Source organism: Silene latifolia, chromosome 2, assembly GCF_048544455.1.
Source record: "Silene latifolia isolate original U9 population chromosome 2, ASM4854445v1, whole genome shotgun sequence".
NCBI lineage: Eukaryota > Viridiplantae > Streptophyta > Magnoliopsida > Caryophyllales > Caryophyllaceae > Silene > Silene latifolia.
The window spans coordinates 198,833,690-198,852,919 of NC_133527.1; the positions used below are offsets into that span (position 1 = coordinate 198,833,690).

The 19,230-nt window shown below is 33.4% G+C and overlaps 2 protein-coding genes across 5 annotated transcripts; both read right to left on the minus strand.

Moving 5' to 3' along the window:
* Positions 1-16: 16 nt before the first annotated feature.
* On the minus strand, positions 17-5,306 carry LOC141644390 (U-box domain-containing protein 6-like). 4 transcript variants are annotated; one of them, XM_074453906.1, is made up of 6 exons: positions 5,026-5,306; positions 4,199-4,298; positions 3,372-3,557; positions 3,111-3,218; positions 1,738-2,921; positions 17-1,205 (listed from the first exon to the last, which is right to left on the minus strand). In XM_074453906.1, exons 2-6 carry the CDS (start codon positions 4,247-4,249, stop codon positions 395-397), a joined length of 2,340 nt encoding a protein of 779 aa, XP_074310007.1. In that variant the 5' UTR covers positions 4,250-4,298; positions 5,026-5,306; the 3' UTR covers positions 17-394. The 4 variants fall into 4 exon arrangements, with proteins under 4 accessions (XP_074310007.1, XP_074310011.1, XP_074310008.1 ...); XM_074453910.1 differs by having other exon boundaries at positions 4,199-4,291; positions 5,026-5,270; XM_074453907.1 differs by lacking the exon at positions 5,026-5,306 and adding an exon at positions 4,766-4,905.
* A 9,432-nt stretch (positions 5,307-14,738) lies between these two features.
* LOC141641960 (uncharacterized) lies at positions 14,739-16,642 on the minus strand. The gene is made up of 4 exons (XM_074450599.1): positions 16,172-16,642; positions 15,419-15,771; positions 15,267-15,322; positions 14,739-15,181 (listed from the first exon to the last, which is right to left on the minus strand). Exons 1-4 carry the CDS (start codon positions 16,640-16,642, stop codon positions 14,739-14,741), a joined length of 1,323 nt encoding a protein of 440 aa, XP_074306700.1.
* Between the last annotated feature and the right edge of the window lie 2,588 nt (positions 16,643-19,230).

The following is a 19,230-nucleotide window of genomic DNA, read 5'->3' on the forward strand; positions in this document are numbered from 1 at the left end:
ATGAAACTAGAACAACTAAAATAAAACAGTCCAAGCTTTTCTGTGATTAGACTAACATAATGTTACAAGGATATTTTGCCCCGAAAAGGCGGAAAGAGTAAAACTATGGAGTAATTACAGAAGTGGGAGCTGTACATCACTTCCTTTGTAACAAAAAGAAACCTAAGAATTCGTATGAGACGGTTGTATGCATATAGCCAAGCCATTTAATTAATGTTAATAATCCTCGCCTAATAATAGGGTTAATGGCTTGGTTGTATGTACAAAACCGTCAAAACGCAAGACTCGCTAGTACAAGGGAAAGTGAAATATGTAAAAGGGTAATAGAGGAATTTACATCACTGACAATTGCAAAACAAAGTGGTCGGAAAGAATCCGAGGGCCAGAGAAGTTCCTAGCTTTTCCATAAGAAACTAAATTTCTTTCCTAGCTTCCGTCTAGAACCGACTTTACTGAGGGGTTTCGGATCTAGAGGCATTGCCCTTTCACTGCTTGACTTGCTCAGCGGCTTCATATCCCGAGGTGGAGCTGTAAATTCCCGGACTGAAGGAGACCGAATGACTCGTTCAGGGGACGTATCCCGCTGCCTCTGCTCACGGAACAGCATTAGAAGCTTCTGAGCCTTATCTCGGCCTCGGGGTGTCCCATTGACTTGGAGAGATACCAATGACGGGATGACACCTTCTTGGAGAACCATTTGACTGCAATTCTCATGCCCATTGCAAAGAATCAAAAGACATGAAACCGCTTGTTCTTGCTCAATGGGCTCACCAGTGTCTAATATGGTTGCAAGTGCACCCACAAGGCCAGGAGCTGATATAATAGCCTCTTTTGCTGTACAATTTGATCCCAAGTTTATGAGAACGGCTATTGATTTCTCGGTCCATGTCCTAACCCTGGGCTCAACTAGAAGCAGTAGTAGACCATCGACAATACCCGACTGGAGGAGGTTTGGAATATTGGACGGACAAGTGGAGATGTTGAAAAGAGCGTGAAGGGCATCGAGTTTCCATTGTGGGTCGGTTTTGGTTATGAGAAGGTTCATTAGAAAGGAAAGGGCATTGCTTGATCCTAATATGGGTTTTGCTTCTTCAAGGCACGATAGGTTAAGATAGAGGGCAGCTACTAGTCCATAAGAATCAGGATCAGACATTATCTGCTCTAGTATGGTAATGACTCCGGCATCCAACATTAATTTCTTGTTTCTGCAATACAAAAATTTCTTAGGATGTAAGTAAATATTGGCTGATTTCTGAACAGGAATCCAAAAATTGAAGAGCAAAATTTGAATAAACATTGTTAAGCTCTCCAAGCAAGCAATTAGAAAAGTTTAGTGATGTATACAGAGTATAAACAAGAAAAAAAAGGGCCATTCAGGCTGGGTAGGGGTTAAGACTCAAGTCGACACATTTTGGATAATGTCGATTTGTCGAGTACATCTGACTCCCTTACCCCTCATTACCCCTCCAATTGCAGGCCCCTTGCATTGTAATAATGTTGTCATATTGCCACCTTCCTTCATCTATCCGCAGGTCATGTATATATCAAATATCACTTATAAGTTATAAATCCTATCAAATATATTATCTCAAATATATCAACATATATACGACGAGTATAAGATAGCACAATAAAAAGTCAAACGCCATCTCACTTTATCCTTTAATGACCAAAACCACATCATTAAACAAACAATTATTTGCTCAAACTTCGAAAGTCACAGAGAGAGAGAGACACCTGTTATTGTTAACAGCAAGGTTGAAGAGTGCCATAGCTCCCCCTTCCAGTGCCATGTCATTCCCTTCATCGACTGCAGATTTCAAAAAGCATACAAGTGCTTCAACAAACCCATGAGCACCCATCAACATTCTTGCTTCTTCGTCATCTTTTAGCAGCCTCCTTATCTCCTCCACGACTTTCAACTTCATATTCAATCCTTCTTCTCCATTTAGGACTGCCAAGAAGTTCTCATATATTTCAATGACATTTTCATCACTCTCCCCCTGCCCTGGGCCTTCACTATCACCTTCACTGACATCATTTCCTTCACCGTTTTCATTCCCATCATTTTTCAGCGGCCCTATTTTCACCCCGTTTAACTTGGCAGAGTTGCCGCTATCTGTAGACCTAGACTGAACTGACTCACTATCAGACAACGCAAGCCTCCAGTAGTTGAGTTCAAGAGACTCAGGAGGCCCATCAGGAATAGGAACACCATTCTGCTCACACCAACTAGCAATGAGGCCCTTTACACAGTAATTAGGAGTTAAACCGAGATGAGAGATTTGCTGTTGAGTCTTCGGGCAAGTGTTATGTCCGTCATTAAACCACTTCTCAATGCAAACACGTTCGTAAGTTTGTCCAGAGGCAATGATGACTGGGTCATACATAAGCTGCAGCGAGATTGGACACCTCAGCTCTTCCGGTGGAACGGGTATTTGTTCGGACCTTCTACCGTTTGGCCTAAAAGCAAGTGATGGCCTAAAGTTGAATGAATTAATATTATACAGGTGACGGTCAAGTGCTCTTCCATCCTCTGAAGATCCTTGTACAGTGGGAGAACAAGGTCCAGAGCCTTGGGAATCCTGGTCATCACCAAGGTCGCCTCTAAACAACTTTGAATACTTTCTCATAAGATGTAAAAGGTAAGCAACAATTGATTCCTTTCGTTTGTCTTCTTCGATACGGGCTTTGTCAATGAGTTTCTTAAGAGATCTTCTTTCAGCAAGAGCAGCCCGGGAAGATGTAATGCCAAGTTTAGATGCAGCTTGGTGGAAAGACTCGAGCTCATTGTTGTCATAGGAATTGTCTTCAAATTTTATACCATGCTGAAGCAATGAAATAATGTCATCACCGATTTGTTTTTCTGCTGGATCGAGGGAGAAAGCAATCCCCTCTAGTTCACTCACAATATCTTGAATCTGCAATAGGTCATTCAAAACCGGTTAATGATTAATATAAGAACTGGAAGCTATTCAAAGTATTCAAACCAATATAGCACTAGCTGCGATTTGACCTCAAACAAAGGGAAAAAAAGGAGAGAAAGAAGAAACAACCATAGAAACTAACCCACAAGCCATTGGCATTACGAATTAGAAAAGAAGACCAACCTGACAGCCAATAGATTCGGGAATGATATCTTCAACCCGCCTCAAGCTGTCTATAAGAACACATTTTGTCTTCTCAAACTTCAAAACAATAGAATCTCCGGTAATGGCCTATAAGATGCCAATCAATGTTGGAAAATTAATATATAAAAGAAAGTAAAAAATAATCAGATAACAAAATTATCTTCTGCCATGCCTTATAAACCTCCTTTCGCAAAATAAAGGATGGAAAACTTTGGGTGCTTCAAAACTATCATTACATACCAGGTACAATTTGCTACACTCCGAGCAATGTTGTAAAAGATTTCTAGCCTTCTCGAGAGCAACATGCAGTGAACATAAGGCCTGAATTCCTGTCCTACTGCGTGGACGTGCCTCTTCCAGGACTGGAAAGATAGTCATCACTTTACAGTATATTTCAGACAATATCTTGCACAAACCACCATGTAACTGTAGAGGAAGATAGAACTTTTTGTTTAAAATACATACAAATACTATTGTCTGTATGAGTGGATTAAATTGGTTAAAACATGAGATAGTGATTAATGGATCTCAGGTCCTAACTTTTGCAATTATGTAAATGTAATTTGGCTTGAGATTATGTCTTCTGAAGTTAGAGCACAGCAACTCAGGTCCCGTTATGATTATTAATCTGAGGTTCCCACCATTATCCAAAAAAATATTAGAGCCTATAATTACCAAACCCAGTAAATCTTGAACCTAGAAATTGCCATCATCGTGTTTCAAACGTACTGCCTAAATCATTTGAAAGCGCTATGACAACATTGTCATCCATGTAGAAGGTAAGGAATTGGCCAATAATTCCGACCAAAGTAACAGGAAACTAAAACGTTCTTGCGACCATAAATCATGATTAGTCATGTAGTACCCAGTAAACTAATGAAACCTACTAACAAAAACAAATATTTGAAATGCAAGCCTACACTCAATACAGTCAATATCTATGAATTCATATATACTCCCTCCGTCCCAATCATTTGTTTACTCTTTTATTCTTTACAAATGATTTGCACAAGGGGAATACTCGGTATTTGACGAAAAAAATTCCATTCTATGATGGAGATATATACCTTGGCATCACTGATTGCAAAAAGATTCTCTTCAAGCTCAGCAGCATCCATAGCTTTAATAATCTTATAAACCCGAATTGACAAACTCTATATCTGCAACCTAAGATCAAATAAACAAATTAGATTAACACGAATCCATCCTAATTAATGAAATAAGAGCTCCAAAACAAAACATAGAACGCAAACAACATACGCCCTTCGTCCTAATCATTTATTCACCTATATAATTCTTGAAAATGACCGGGATGGAGGGAATACCAAAAAGACGCTTTTACGACATTTTTCTCGTCATCAAAAGGGGCAAATCATAACAGAACCTTACTATGGGTGAGGCAACTTTGCAACATTTGTACATACAATTTATATTCAAGGAAACAAAAAAGTAATCATATAGATTGAAAGATATGAAGATGCTACTCCTATTATTTACATATGTTTGGACCACCTATACGTAATACATCCAAAATCAAACAAACATAAACATCGATATTACAAATTTCAGCTACGCATTTCATCAAACAACTGGTGTGCATATCATCAAAATAGCAAAAAAAGCGAAAAAAACACCTTTTTTTTTCAAAAAAATTAACGTAAGATCTTGCAACTGCACTCTTTTTAATGAAAATGATAAAATTTGCAATTACATTTTAATCAATGAATTAATAATTATGCCAAAAAAAATGTAATTGCAAAAAAAGCGGGATAATGAAGAAAAGTTCCAAACTTGTTTATCACACAACAAAATGGTCAAATACCCAAATCAAATTACACCGAAAAAAGGGGAAAATTTAGCTCAAATTGCCGAAAAACTAGGGTTACAATTTTACCCAGAAAAATCGGAATTTGCCAAATTTCCAAGGAGTCTTCATAAACGAACAACTATACACTATGATAAAGAGTAATAATAAGGTGATTGAAATTTAGGGTTTATTATGATTATTACAATTATTGAACAAAATTTAAGAAAAATTGGAATTGTTGGTTGTTATTACAGTTGAATCTGAGGTTGAGTTGAACAGTTAGAGAGAGGGGCAGAAGGGGGAAAAGGGGATACTTGGATTGCTCAAAGCCTACCATTCTGCCGCAATTTTTTGTTTAAAAGACGGCCAAATCCGTTTTAATAATCAGACGGATTTGATAGTCGGTGGTTTCAATTTACCTCCCTCATTCGAAAGGATGAGATAGGTTGATCCTATCACAGAGGATCAACCTAGTTTTCTTACCTAATCAAAAAATAAGGTCGTGTTCTTTTCGGTTGAAAGGAGTTGAGCACTTGAACTTAATGAAGTTAAGTTAAACTGAACTGATTGAAATTGAAGTAGCACTTAGTCGCATTATAATAGAGGTTACAATAGAGGGGATGGGGATTCGAACCTGGGACCTATTGTTCATAATACCTCCGTCTTAACCACTAGACCAAGACATCTTCGATAAGTAAGGGTTAATTTGTGAAAAGATGGTTGAACTGAACTGAATAAAGTTGAACTGAACTGAACTGAATTGAATTGAATTGAATTGAATAGAGTTAAACTGAACTGAAATTAAGCCAGAAAGAACAAAGCCTTGAGTGGGTAGGTATGATATCATAGTCATTTAAAAAGCTTTTAAGTGACTAAAAATAGAAACATAAAGAATCAAATAAAACGATCCAAAATAATATACGTAAAGTACTCAATAGAACAGATGAACTCTTACAAATATAGAATAAAGATATTGTTTAAATAATTAGTAAAAGATTTGTCCTAATATCATTAAATGATAATATTTAAATTTATTTAATCATTAAAATGGATATTATTAGTGTTAAACAAGATTGCAAAACCAGTTGACCATTCTACTAGTGAACTTGTCACCTTTAATTTGGCTATTTCTTGAGTGGAATTAAGACATGGATTTTCATCAACTACATATTTTAATCATCATAAAGGCATCTTAATTTTATATTATTACTTTATTAGACCCCTTGAGAGTTTAGAAAGCTACAATTAGAAATAAAATGTAATATGATTAGTTGCCGTTTTTCTAACGTTTACCCTAAGAACACATATTAATAAGTCGAATATGAAAAAATTTATAAAATATTTTCATTAATTATGGTAAAATAGAGTTAAAAAGCATACAAACTAGTTTGAATGCCCGTGCGTTGCAACGGGGTAATTAACTTATTTATAATGCAAAAAAAAAAAACGTTATAAGCGTTAAATGTTTACATTATATGTCTAATGATTTGTTTACATATTATTAAAATATCTCTTTAAAAAAAAAATTAATATATACGTGGGTTAACTCTTATTTATAATTATATAATCACCCTACCTTATATTAATCTTTTGATGTGGGACAATTCTACTATTTATAAGTAATATATTCACAAAAATTGGATTTTTTTCTGATGTGGGACAATTCTAATATTTATACGTAATATATATTTATCAAACCTGCATTATTTTTCAATGTGGGACAAATAACATACTCAGAATTACACCATCTTTTTTGCACTTAGTTCATCCAACCAGATCTCGAATACCGAATACAGACAATTGCTACTCATTATATCTAATAGTTATATTTAAATTTAATAATATGATCAAGTACTCTCCATTAATATTTGTACGTTGTTTTTCTTCAAAAAAAAAATTAAAATAATTGAGATACGGAAATTTCCCGTTGTACCCTTTAGTTTTGTTAGATTTTCCATGTTACCCCTACTTTTAAAAATCTGCCCATGGTACCCTTGAGGTTCCATTTTTTTGCTCATGGTACCCTCTAATGTAAAGGTTGTTAAATGGACGTTAAGTTTGTGGCAATAAAATAACAATTAAAAAATAATACCCCCTTTATTGTTTTATTGGTACGGATATCTCTCTTTTAAATGCAAATTTAATTAACTATATCATTATAATATTGGAAATTTCTCATGGTAACCTTGAACTTTGATAGATTACACATGCTACCATTGACGTTTGTTTTCTATTTTTTTATCATAATTAAAATATGTGCAAATGATAAGAACCTATACTCTAATGATAGAATATTTTTTAACACAATTCTAATTATATTATTTAAAAATTGTATATTTACGGATTTACCACACTTACATTATTTTTCAATATGGGACATATAAATTCTATAGGTAGAAAATATAATGATATAAACTTTTAAGAGCTCTCCAAGACAATACTTAAGCGACTCAAAAGATTTTGGGTTGATGCCTAAGTTCCAAGGATGCTCATAAATTCACACTACAACAAATCATCACTTGCGCCACGAATTATGCCACGGGAACTCATAATTCGTGGCTAAATTTTGCTTAGCCACGGGAAAAACTTATTCATTATTTTGGAAAAAAATTTATACCACGGGATAATTTTTCCCGTGGCAAAAAGTCACTTTCGCCACGAATTAGGCTACACCCGTGGCAAATAATCATTTTAGCCACGGCCTATGTCACACCCGTGGCGAAATTTTATTTAGTCATGAATTGTTCAATGGCAAATATTATTTTAGCCACGAACAACAAACACCCGTGGCGAGTATCTTTTCCGACTTAAATCTGAATGAAATTTAATTAAATATAATAATATGAAAATACATTTGAATATAAAAATTTAGAAACACTTTGATTAATTTAATTAATATTTTTTATTGTCTTATTTAATTTAATAAGAAATTTTAAAATTTTATAAACTTATATGCAAGCAAAGAAAAGTTTATCGTCTAATTTTTTGATTTTTTACAGATCACATTTATGTTTTGTAGGTTTTTCAAAATATTGATAATTTTAAAAAAATTGTTTTAATATATACTCTATTTATTAAAGTCGTGAATTTCTTTTACTTTTTTAAATTAAACTTTATAATCTTGAATAACAATCTTAAATGATCGTATCACATTTAAAGATATAGCATATCAAATTGAATAAAAAAGTTATTTACCATTTATCTTTAAAAATCCAAAATTAATATATTGTTAAACTATTTCATTCAAAATTTTATTTCCAACTTTATTTATAGTATATTTATAGAAAAATTTGAATTTGATATAAAATTTACGGAAATATCCCATGGTACCCTCGAACTTTACCAGATTACGCATGGTACCCCTTATTTTAAGTTTCTACTTATGTTGCCCTTGTGTTTACCTTTTTCATTCCCAGAATACTCTTTGGGGAAATTTCGTCATAACGTCTTTACTCCTATAAGTAATTTGATGAGTAATTGTGCATGTTATGTTGTTATTGTTATATTATGTAGGTACTAAATGTTAGTTTATTAGACAAAATAAGGATTTAGGTATTATTAGATGATGAATTGATAGTGTATTAGATAACAAAAAAAGGCGTCACAAGGCATATGAGTAGCGGCGTTATGACGGAAGTTTGTCAAAGGGTATTCTGAGACTGAAAAACGTAAATACAGAGATAGCATATGTAAAAACTTTAAAAAAAGGGTACCATATGTAATCTGTCAAAAGTCGAGGGTACCGTGAAAAATTTACGGAAAATTTAACTTGCTGAGAAAAAAAAATTGAAATTTTTTTTCATTGAAAATGAGCGCATCACACGGAAAAATATATATAAATTATAATAATTTAAAGTCACATGTGCAAATAATGTGAAAATTTTAAGAAAAAAACGATAAATCATAACAAATAGAAATCAGTTTAGGAAAATAAGCGATTCTTTTGTACAATAATCTTTTTCGTGGTTTTTGGGTAAAAAAGTGACTATTTTTTGGTTAATAGTGATCACTTTGGGGAAAAAAGACCTTTAATTATAAAAAGCGGTAATTATTTTACCACAAAATGGTCTCATTTTTCATATCGCAGGTACAACGGTTATACAATAGAATTTGCGAAGAAAAATATACGAAAAAATGAGTACATGAGAAATGAAAATAAGTATGTCGATAAACAAAAGAAATAAAAAAATGTTAGGGAAACACAATTAATTTTACTTTTTGGAGAAAATGGTTTACTGACTTGGGCAAAAAAAAATGACAAAATCATTAATCAGGAGGTTAATGTCGAAAATTTAATTGTTTCGGCCAAAATAATGTTTTTCCCGCAAAAATTGTAAAACATTTAACATTTATGTAATTAAATAGTACTAAAGGTAAGATTTGAAAGAAAAAAATAAACTTAAAAGGATTCAAAGTGTTAATTATATCAACAAAGGTAACATTCAATTTCGGTGGCACATCAAAATAACTCTACGGTTAAGCGTGCTCAGGTGAGAGTAGTGTTGGGATGGGTGACCTCCTGGGAAGCCTCTCCGATGCTCACAAATGCATGACTCGTGAAACGAAATAACGTTCAAATGAATCAAGTTAACTAGCGAAACAATTACCTAGATTGTCACGGTTCCGTATATGATAAAATACCCATTGTGAAAAATAAAAAAATTATTTTACGTTTTATTTATTTAATTTTCATATATAATGTTTGCCACGGGAATTATTTTTTCGCCACGGGAAATTTCTTTGGCCACGGGAGTTATTAGCCACGAGAGAATCCGTGGCCAAAAATTCAATAATAGCCACGTTCTTGTTTTTCCCGTGGCTATCCCTTTGCCACGGCCACTTGCGCCACAGAAGGTATTCCCGTGGCAAAATGATTTAGCCACGGAAATTTAGTACTTGCGCCACGAATTTAGCCGTGGCCCAAGTGCTCATTTGTAGTAGTGTCACCCACCTTATGCTATATTTTGATGTGGGAAAATTCTATTTTTTATATGTATTATATTTATTACACCTATATTATTTTTCAATGTGGGAGATATAACATACTATGAAATACACCATCTTTAATATGTGCAAATTATATGAAATCTATATATACTCTAATGATAGCATTTCTTACCATGAATCTAATAATATTATTTTCATAATTTTTTTACTTACATTATTTTGTCAAAGGAAATTTAAAAGTTTTTATATAAAAATTAGAAACATTACTTGAATATAAAATAAGAAATACATTAGTATATATTATAATAACTAAAAGATTTTCCAAACATTAACTTAGGTTAGAAACCATTATTGTAGAGACAGTAATACAAACTCTTTTAAGAGTTATCCTTGATAATACTTAAGGGAATAAAAAGATTTTGGGTTATGACTTCTATTTATAATCATAAGATCACCATGCCTTATGATAATCTTCCGATGTGGGACAATTCTAATATTTATACATAATATATTCACCACACTTACGTTACTTTTCAATGTAGGACAAATAACATATTAAGTACACCATTTTTTTTTTGCACCTACTTTGACATCAACCCGATTTAATAATGAGAAAATACAATACAATACAATATACACTTTAATGATAGCATTTTTTTTTGTCACAATCTTATTATATAATTTTCATACGATATTTTTTTTAAATGAAATATAAAGTTTTTATATCAAAATAATAAACATCACTTTAATATAATATAGAAAATGTATATATATGGGACATTTCTATTATTTATACATAATATATTCACAACACCTACATTATTTTTCAATGTGAGACATATAACATACTAAAAAGTCTATATCTTTTATATCAAAAAATTTTTGGATTAATACCTAAGTTTCAAGGATGCCTCCTATTTATATTTATAGAATAATCACCCTACCGTATACTATTATTTCAATGTGAGATACATAATTTAATTATTTAGACGTAGTATGTTCATAATGCTTACATTATTTTTCAATGTGAAAGATATAACATACCAAGAAATACATGTCTCTTCTTAAAAAACCACTATTGTATACATATTATTTTTCTTTGAAGGTAAAACCACTTAGTGTCGATCATTTGCATTCAGAAGACAACCATTAATAAAATCTTTAGTTTTGTATTGTGTCAGGAGACTACCATTAGTAAAACCTTTTATTTTTTGATTTTCTTGTTCAACCTTTAGTTATTTTTTGATTTTCTTGTTCATATTCTTAACTCTTTCCCGAGTAATTCCCAACGATTTTCACTTTATTTTTATATCATATCGTAGATAACGATAGAAAATCTTAAGAGCTCTTTAAAACAATATTTATGAGACTCAAAAAATTTTGGTGGATACATAAGTTCCAAATATGCATCCTATTTATAATCATAGGATCACATCACCTTATACTAATTTTTCGATGTGGGACAATTCTACTATTTATATGTAGTATATTTACCACACCTACTTATTTTCCAATGTGGGACAAAACATACTAAAAATTATACAATTTTACGTATTAAGAAGTACACCATCATTAACATGTGCAAATAATATGAAATTTATACTCTAATGATAGCATTTTTTAACACAAAGCTAATTATATTATTTTCATAATTTTTTTAACGATATTTTTTTGCCAAATGAAATGTAAAAGTTTGATATAAAAATTGGAAATATCACTTGAATATAATTTAGGAAATATACATATTATAATAATTAAAAGATTTTCCACTTTATTTTTTACATCAAAAATTATACTTTCCTAAATTGATTTTTGATGATGTGGACGCTCTTAGATCATTTCGAAAAAAAACTCTCTTTTATATATATATATATATATATATATATATATATATATATATATATATATATATATATATATATATATATATATATATAAATTTGTAGGATTACTTCATTTAATTGAAGTTTAAGAAGGGAAATGTGGAGTATTAAATAGTGGACATCGATAATGATTTTCGCCTTTTCGGTAATTATAATATTTGTGCGACTTATTTTCATTACTAAATTGGATCAATTGACATGATTTTATAACTCATGATTATGTCTCGACTTGGGTCACAAATTAACTTATGTCATTTATGACTTGAATCTTGACGACAAATTTTCAATTATCTACGCCATGTAGTTCAAACTTCAAAGTCCTCAAACATATATTATATAGTCGTTAAATTAAGCGATTATGGTGTCGTAGGCAATTGTATCGTAACATGTCGAGTTATCAAATTAACTTGTAGTAGTCAACTTTGGGCAATTTGAGTGTCGTATGAACGACCGTTTTTATCGACTACATGTTTTCAAATATTACATGTTACACCATGCATGTTATTACTTGATGCTAAATTGTACGTAAGTTATTCTAAACATTAAACCAATAGCTTGAAATTTCATTACATTTCTTTACTTAATTTCTAAGAAAATACTCGTATTTGTTAGGCATAAATACAGATAAGGTCGTATTTTATATAAATATGTTGGTCTTTAAAACCACTAAGTAATATTCGACATCCTCAAAGCAAATTTGAAATATTATACTCGTATTGTTTTTATTTTGTAATCGACTTTCTCCAAAGAATAATAGTCAAAAAGCATTGTCATAATAAAAAAAAATTAGTGTGCTTGCCCTTTAAGAATTCATGTATCGTCAATGGAGGATACAAAAATCGTCATGAGGATAATGGATACATATGTTTATTAGAACCAATGTGGCCACTAAGTCGCACGTATTATTTTTATTTTTGTACGTACCATTGAAGAATGTAATGTGCTAAGATGTCAATTCGATACATTGAACAATTGATTAGTGTAGTAAAACTTACGTATAGTGGTATCTATAAGCATAATCATGAACACTTAAATCAATCAGGAACGAGTTTTTTAGTTTAATCAGAAGTTTCGGGCTTGACTCATAGAAATGTAAGAGTTTTAAAACTCATGAAAAAGAGTTTACCATCCTACTATCCTAGTAGTACTTCCCGACTCAAATCCAAACTAAATCACATGGCTAATCACCAACAACAATTTATTTCTTTCTCCATTAAGAAAAACAATCAAACCATAACATCATCTAAACTCTTGTCATACAAGAATAATGGTATCTAGATGCCCTTTCACCATTTTTTTCACAATTACATAATTCTTATACTTAGCTAAAAGTATAATTGATCGTGTTAAATATGTACTATGTAATATTTTAAATCTTATAAAAATATCAAATTGGAAAAAAGGTAGATAAAAGTACTTTTCCGACAATCACCCTCACGAGAGCTTAATACAATACCATTGATGACGAATTGACGATGACATGGTCTTTTGGTTAAATGTTACTCCAACAAAAAAAGTCATGCAATAGACAAGGACATTATACGAGAACTCGAGGAAGTCAAGAAAGATGTGGATATTAATCAGAATGGTAAGCGAATTGTGTTAGGTCTTTTGGATGCGAATGAGGTCAGAGTTGGGAAAAAGTGCGCTTCTTCACTTCAAATTCAAGAAGGTGATTTGGGGCGGAATATGGTTACACCTATCAGTTCTCCATCGCCACAAGTGCATCCTAGTGACTTTGTTGCTTCGCCAGTTCAGTCTATGGATATAGGGAGTAACAGTGAAGTTAGTAATAGAGATTGTTCGACTGATGGGTCTATTGGTTTGACTGATGTGCCAGTGGTTCTGGGAATACAAATGTGCCTATGGATTTCGAGAGTATCAGTGCGCCCGACGAGACCTCGAATGATACAAAGGTTGGTAATCCATCCTCCTCAACTAACTCAAGATCTCCTCAAGTCCGTTTCACCAACAAGAAGTGACCTCATAATACACTAAATCTATCATCTCAAGATTATGATATTTTACTAGGGGGCAAAAATTTGGGATTCTACCACCCACGGTCCATGTCTTTCATGGGGGTCTGTCCCCTCACCTCTAAATAAAACCATCCAGACGGGCACTCCCCTTGAAGAAATTTATGGGACAGTAGAAGTTCCCACCTCTTCTCCTTCACCGGAGAACTTTTTAAAAACAATTAATGTCGAACAGACTGAAAGTGTTGAGTTGGTTCAGGAGGAGGCCATTTACAGGTTGAGATCTCATCGTTCCAGTTTAAGTTCGCCGTTGTAAGGGATCATTCGCTTAGCAAAGAGGGGCACAGTGTGGATCATTGCCACCCTAAAGGTCGAAAGGGTCATGCTTTTGCCTCTTCGTAGAAAAGATCTTTGGTTTCTGTCCCTGTTTCGACTTCTTTTTGCAGGTACACCCACATTACTGCTACCGTTATGAGGATGAAGCGGAAGGATGTCCACTTAATCGAGTTTGACGCCCAGTACCATCCGCCATTCAAGAAAAGTCGTCTTTTCTCTTCGGTTGCGACTACTTGTATTGTTTTTAGTGTGACTTGGGTATCAAATTGTTTTGGGGTTCCTAATGCCCCTTTGTTTGTACTTTAAATGTATCCTTGTGTACTACTCCCTCTTATTCGTCCTATAGTTCCTCTTTCATTATAATACTCACATATATTAGAGAATATGGAACATTAGGCTGAATAGGAAAGAGTAGTTTTTATTTATAAAAGTTTGTTGTTGTAAAAAAAAAACATTTTAACAATTCACATTATTAAGCAGGGGCGGACGCAAGATTTTACTTAAACATATGTTTGGTTTGCATTTTCCCAAAAAATAATACAAAAGTAATGCTCTTGATTGGATTTGAACCGTGGTGACCTTGTTTATAAAGTAAAGCTCCAACCATTGAGCCAATTAATTTTTTTTTTTTTTTTTTGACAGCAAGAAATAGCATAGCTTACAACAGAGCTTCCTGAGCAAGATTATGAGCTATCCTATTTACTCCCCTAGGACAGAAACTAAGAGAGCAATAGTGAAAATGAGACGCAATAGACTTAATATCCTGGATGATGCAAGAAAAAGACGCAATAGGCTTCTCCGCTCCAGCAACCTGCATAACCAAGGCAAGACAATCTGTAACCAATCTAACATGAAGATACCCTTCATCCAAGGCCCATTTTAGCGCCTTAATAGCAGCCTGGCCTTTAGCTTGCAGGGCAGAAGAGGCAAACGAACGAGCATTCGCAGTATTCCTTAAGGTCTCATCACCATCCAACAAGCACCACCCCATGCCAGAACTTCTATCAGCCCTCCAAGCAGCATCACACTTAACAGTGCACACATTTCCGCACCCAGGTCCACCAACAATCCAATAGGGAAACGGGTTTCTAATCCTTTTCACTAATCCAAAATCAGAAGAAAAGTCCAGCAAAGACGATTGATCGAAGGCGGCTAGCATCCTTATTGCACACGACCTCATTCATACCCTGAATGTCGCCAGGAATTGAATTTAGAGCCCCCCTAGGCCAAGGGCGACGACTCCTGAAGACCATATCATTCCTACAACACCAAATTCTTCAAAGGGTAGTTATAAGGGAGAAAAGGAGGGAGCTAGGATCTGGGCGAGTTAAGAAATACGTGACCCAGTTTATAACCCAAATCCTAACATCAAGATCCACTCCCCCAGTGATTTTAATACCTAGAGGGCAGCCAAACCAAAGAGCCTTTGCAAAGCTACAATCTCTGAAGAGGTGAGAAATAGATTCCACACAAGTAGGTAAGTCATTGCAAAGAGTACATGAGGAGCGCCAATTCATCTTGCGCTTAAGGAATTCAGAACCCACAGGAAGGGCATTAGCCATAAATTTCCATAAAAACACCCTTAGTTTGTAAGATATAGGCAACTTCCAGAGCTTTGATTTACAAAAAGCCACAATGGGTGCAGACATTCTAGAGCGATCAGCACCCGTGATAGGTCCATCAGATAAGACCTAAGCAGCATAATAACCCGACTTGACAGTGTATTCACCATGTTCAGAAAATTTCCAATAGAATGAGTCATCTGAAGGTTGACACGAAATATAAGTTGCGAGGATTTTCTTTGTAACTCCCTCACCCAGATCGAAACCAAGAGAGGAAAGATCCCATCTTCTATGATTATCATATATAAAGGTCACCTACCAGGAGCGTCAACAGAATCCCCGCAAAGATCATGAAGACTATAACCCTCTATCCATTTACTCTTCCAAGCATTAATACGAGATGAAGATCCAATAGTCCAAGCAATATTATTCTAGATAAGATCGGAACCCCAGACAAGGCTTTTGAGGGCCCATGACGACGCATGGGGAGCCTTCCAACGATTCTGGAATAAAATATCATCTTGGATACCAAGCTTGAGACCAATAACTTTACTAATAAGGCTTCCCGAATCACATAAGATTCTCCAAGCAGATTTGACAAGAAGGGCTTGGTTAAAGCAACCAATATTGCGAAGACCAAGGCCCCCTTCTCCCACAGGTCTACTAAGAAGTCTTTACTACACCAATGAATAGACTTATTAGTTCTAGTTCCACTCCACCAAAAATGCACCATCAAAGACTGAAATTTTGATGTTACCGGTATGCGAAATACCGATAGAGAGAATAGGGATAGTGAAGAAAGAACAGAACGAATAAGAGTCAGTTTACCAGCCGAAGAGAGAAGAATATTATTCCAAGAGGATAGCCTTCGCTTAGTTTTTTCAACAAGAAATTTAAATAACTCCCTCTTAGAAGACCCAATACTCGTTGGCAAGCCAAGATAGTTACCAAGATCATGCTTAGGAGCAAATTTAAAATCAGAAAGGCACTTCTTGACCATCATAAGTGAGCCAATTAAAAATTAATGCTATTAATAAGTACCAAAATTAAATTATTTCTAAAATTTGAGGGCGGCACTTGCCCTCCCTTTCCACCTCAAATTCGCCCCCAATTGAGGATATATGTGAAAAGATATTACGATGGACAACTTTATATCCATCAAATTAGTCCGTTAATAATCACCAACAGATCAAACACAAGCCAGTGATCACTTTGATAAAAGGTCATGGTAGACGTATTGTTTGGGTAACATTATAATAAGACAATTTTACATATAAGACGATCCTTTTATAGTTTTATCTAAAAAAATATCCATTTATTGTTAATAATAAACGAGTGTTTTTTATACATGGAGATCGACATAGACTCTCTTAACACGATAATTACGGCTTATTTAAGCTCTTTTCATTAATTGCTCCGTGTGTTCTTCTTAACATTGCACGTGCATGCGCTCGAATAATCACCCTACATATGGATGACCTTAATCCATCAAACTCAAGTCAAAGTTAGCTCAAATGTCGACTATTTTAGTGTTTAGACTTTAGATATTATGGAGTATTTTATTATGATAAATCATTTAAGTGTCTAGATACAAAATTAAACAATATTTTAACTATTTCGCCTGCAATTCCTTGATAATTTCGATTTCATCACTAACATGCTATTTCAAGCGAGTAATTTTAATCCCTTTCTATTTTTTTTTATCGACTATTACTCGTACTATTTATCAACTACATCCCTTAACTTGACACCGTCAATTTAATTTCTAAAAAATAAGTGAACTATAATGACCAAATTGATTTTCTAAGTATAAAGTGTATGTTACCAATAACCAAGTCTTAATGAATATACAAGTAATGTTTTATCATATAACACGAAAGACAAGTTTAAGGCACGCCCTTTATTTGTATCAAATGAGCCACAATGTGATAGAATATTAGGCGTGGTGAGATTCGAACTTGGGATCTGTTGTCCACTATACTTCATTCTTAATTATTAGGCTAATATATTTTTGGTTGAAGATCGGTTTTTCTTATGAGTAATTCGAAAGAGTAAGAGATCGGACCTTTAAGTAGGCAAGTAGCAATCAACTTTAATTATTTGTTAATCATAATTAAATAATGATGAAACAATAGGTCTTGGTATAGACGGATGGGGCGAACAGACGGGTAAAGACCTCTAATAAAATGGGTAGGGGGGACAAGGTGGGGCACCCCCATGTGCTTCTCACTTTATGGCAAATGGGTATTTTGTGAGGGGAAATGGTATCCGTCTATACGTATAGACGGATATTGTCCGTCTATAATGAGAATTTGTGATGATGAAATTATTTGGAGGTCCACGAGTTGAGGAATAATGACATGGGACCTTGTTATGGTCGTGCAATTGTAGCAATTTAAGATAGTCAATATATATCACATCATTGAGTCAACTAGAAGCTAGGCAACAACCATAAAATAAGTCTTTTGTAAAACAGTTTAATAAGAATAGTGTTTAAGTTTAAAACGAGAAAAATATCACAATTTTATAATAAAAAATAATCATATAATAATAAAATACTATAATTAAAATTGTCATTTTTAATAATAAACCGAATCACATTTTATCTTAAAATAATCACATTTTATTCGTCTTTACTTTCAAACGGATACCACCGTTTAAAACGAGAATTTGCCGTGATAAAAAAAAAAAACTGAGATCAAGGAAATAAGTGATCCCATTTGTACGGAAAAGTGTACCAATCGTTGGTTGGCGCAGTGGTAGCATAAGGCTGCGCTTGGTAGGGAGATCTGCGGATCGATCCCCTACAACTGCGATTGAGAGGGGCTTAAATACCGTAATCCTTGGACACGCCCCGAAATCCGGATTAGTCGGCCTAATGTGGTTCGGATTACCGGATGGTTTAGACCAAAAAAAAAATTGTACGGAAAAGTCTACACTTAAATTAATGGCTAATACTTCGTATGTGTTTATTATTGAGTAATTTATAAGTTTGACTCTATTATTCAAATTATATTGGCCACATCCCATTTTTTTTTTTTTTTGCAGTTTCTTTACATATTAAACATATTAAATAATTTAAAAAAAATTGTCAAAGATAATGTGAATGGCTCAATTATTTTGGCTATTTTAAGTGTTGACTTTCATTTTTTTATTAAGTAGACCGATTATTGGACTGATTTTGTCAACAATATATTCTTATTGTTTGGAACAACATAGGGATCTTTCTTTACGTCAATGTAATGGTTCTGTAAGTAGACATTTAAAATATATTATTTAAAAATGTTGTATGAGTTTCTTTGACCTTAATTAACGATAATTTCATTCATATAATTCAAGAAAATAATTGCTTAAATTAGTGAGAAAATAATATTGTAAACTATACCTAATTTAAATTCACTATCCCTCTAACAATCCGTAATTTAAACTCACTATATATATTCAAGAAAATGTTCTGAATACAAAAAAAACATATAACTTACTAACGTAGTAGTTTTCTTCACGTCATTTTGTGATTTTGCATCCCCTTCTCGATCTGTTTTACAGGTAACTAATATATTACATTTCATAAACAAACATAATCAATAA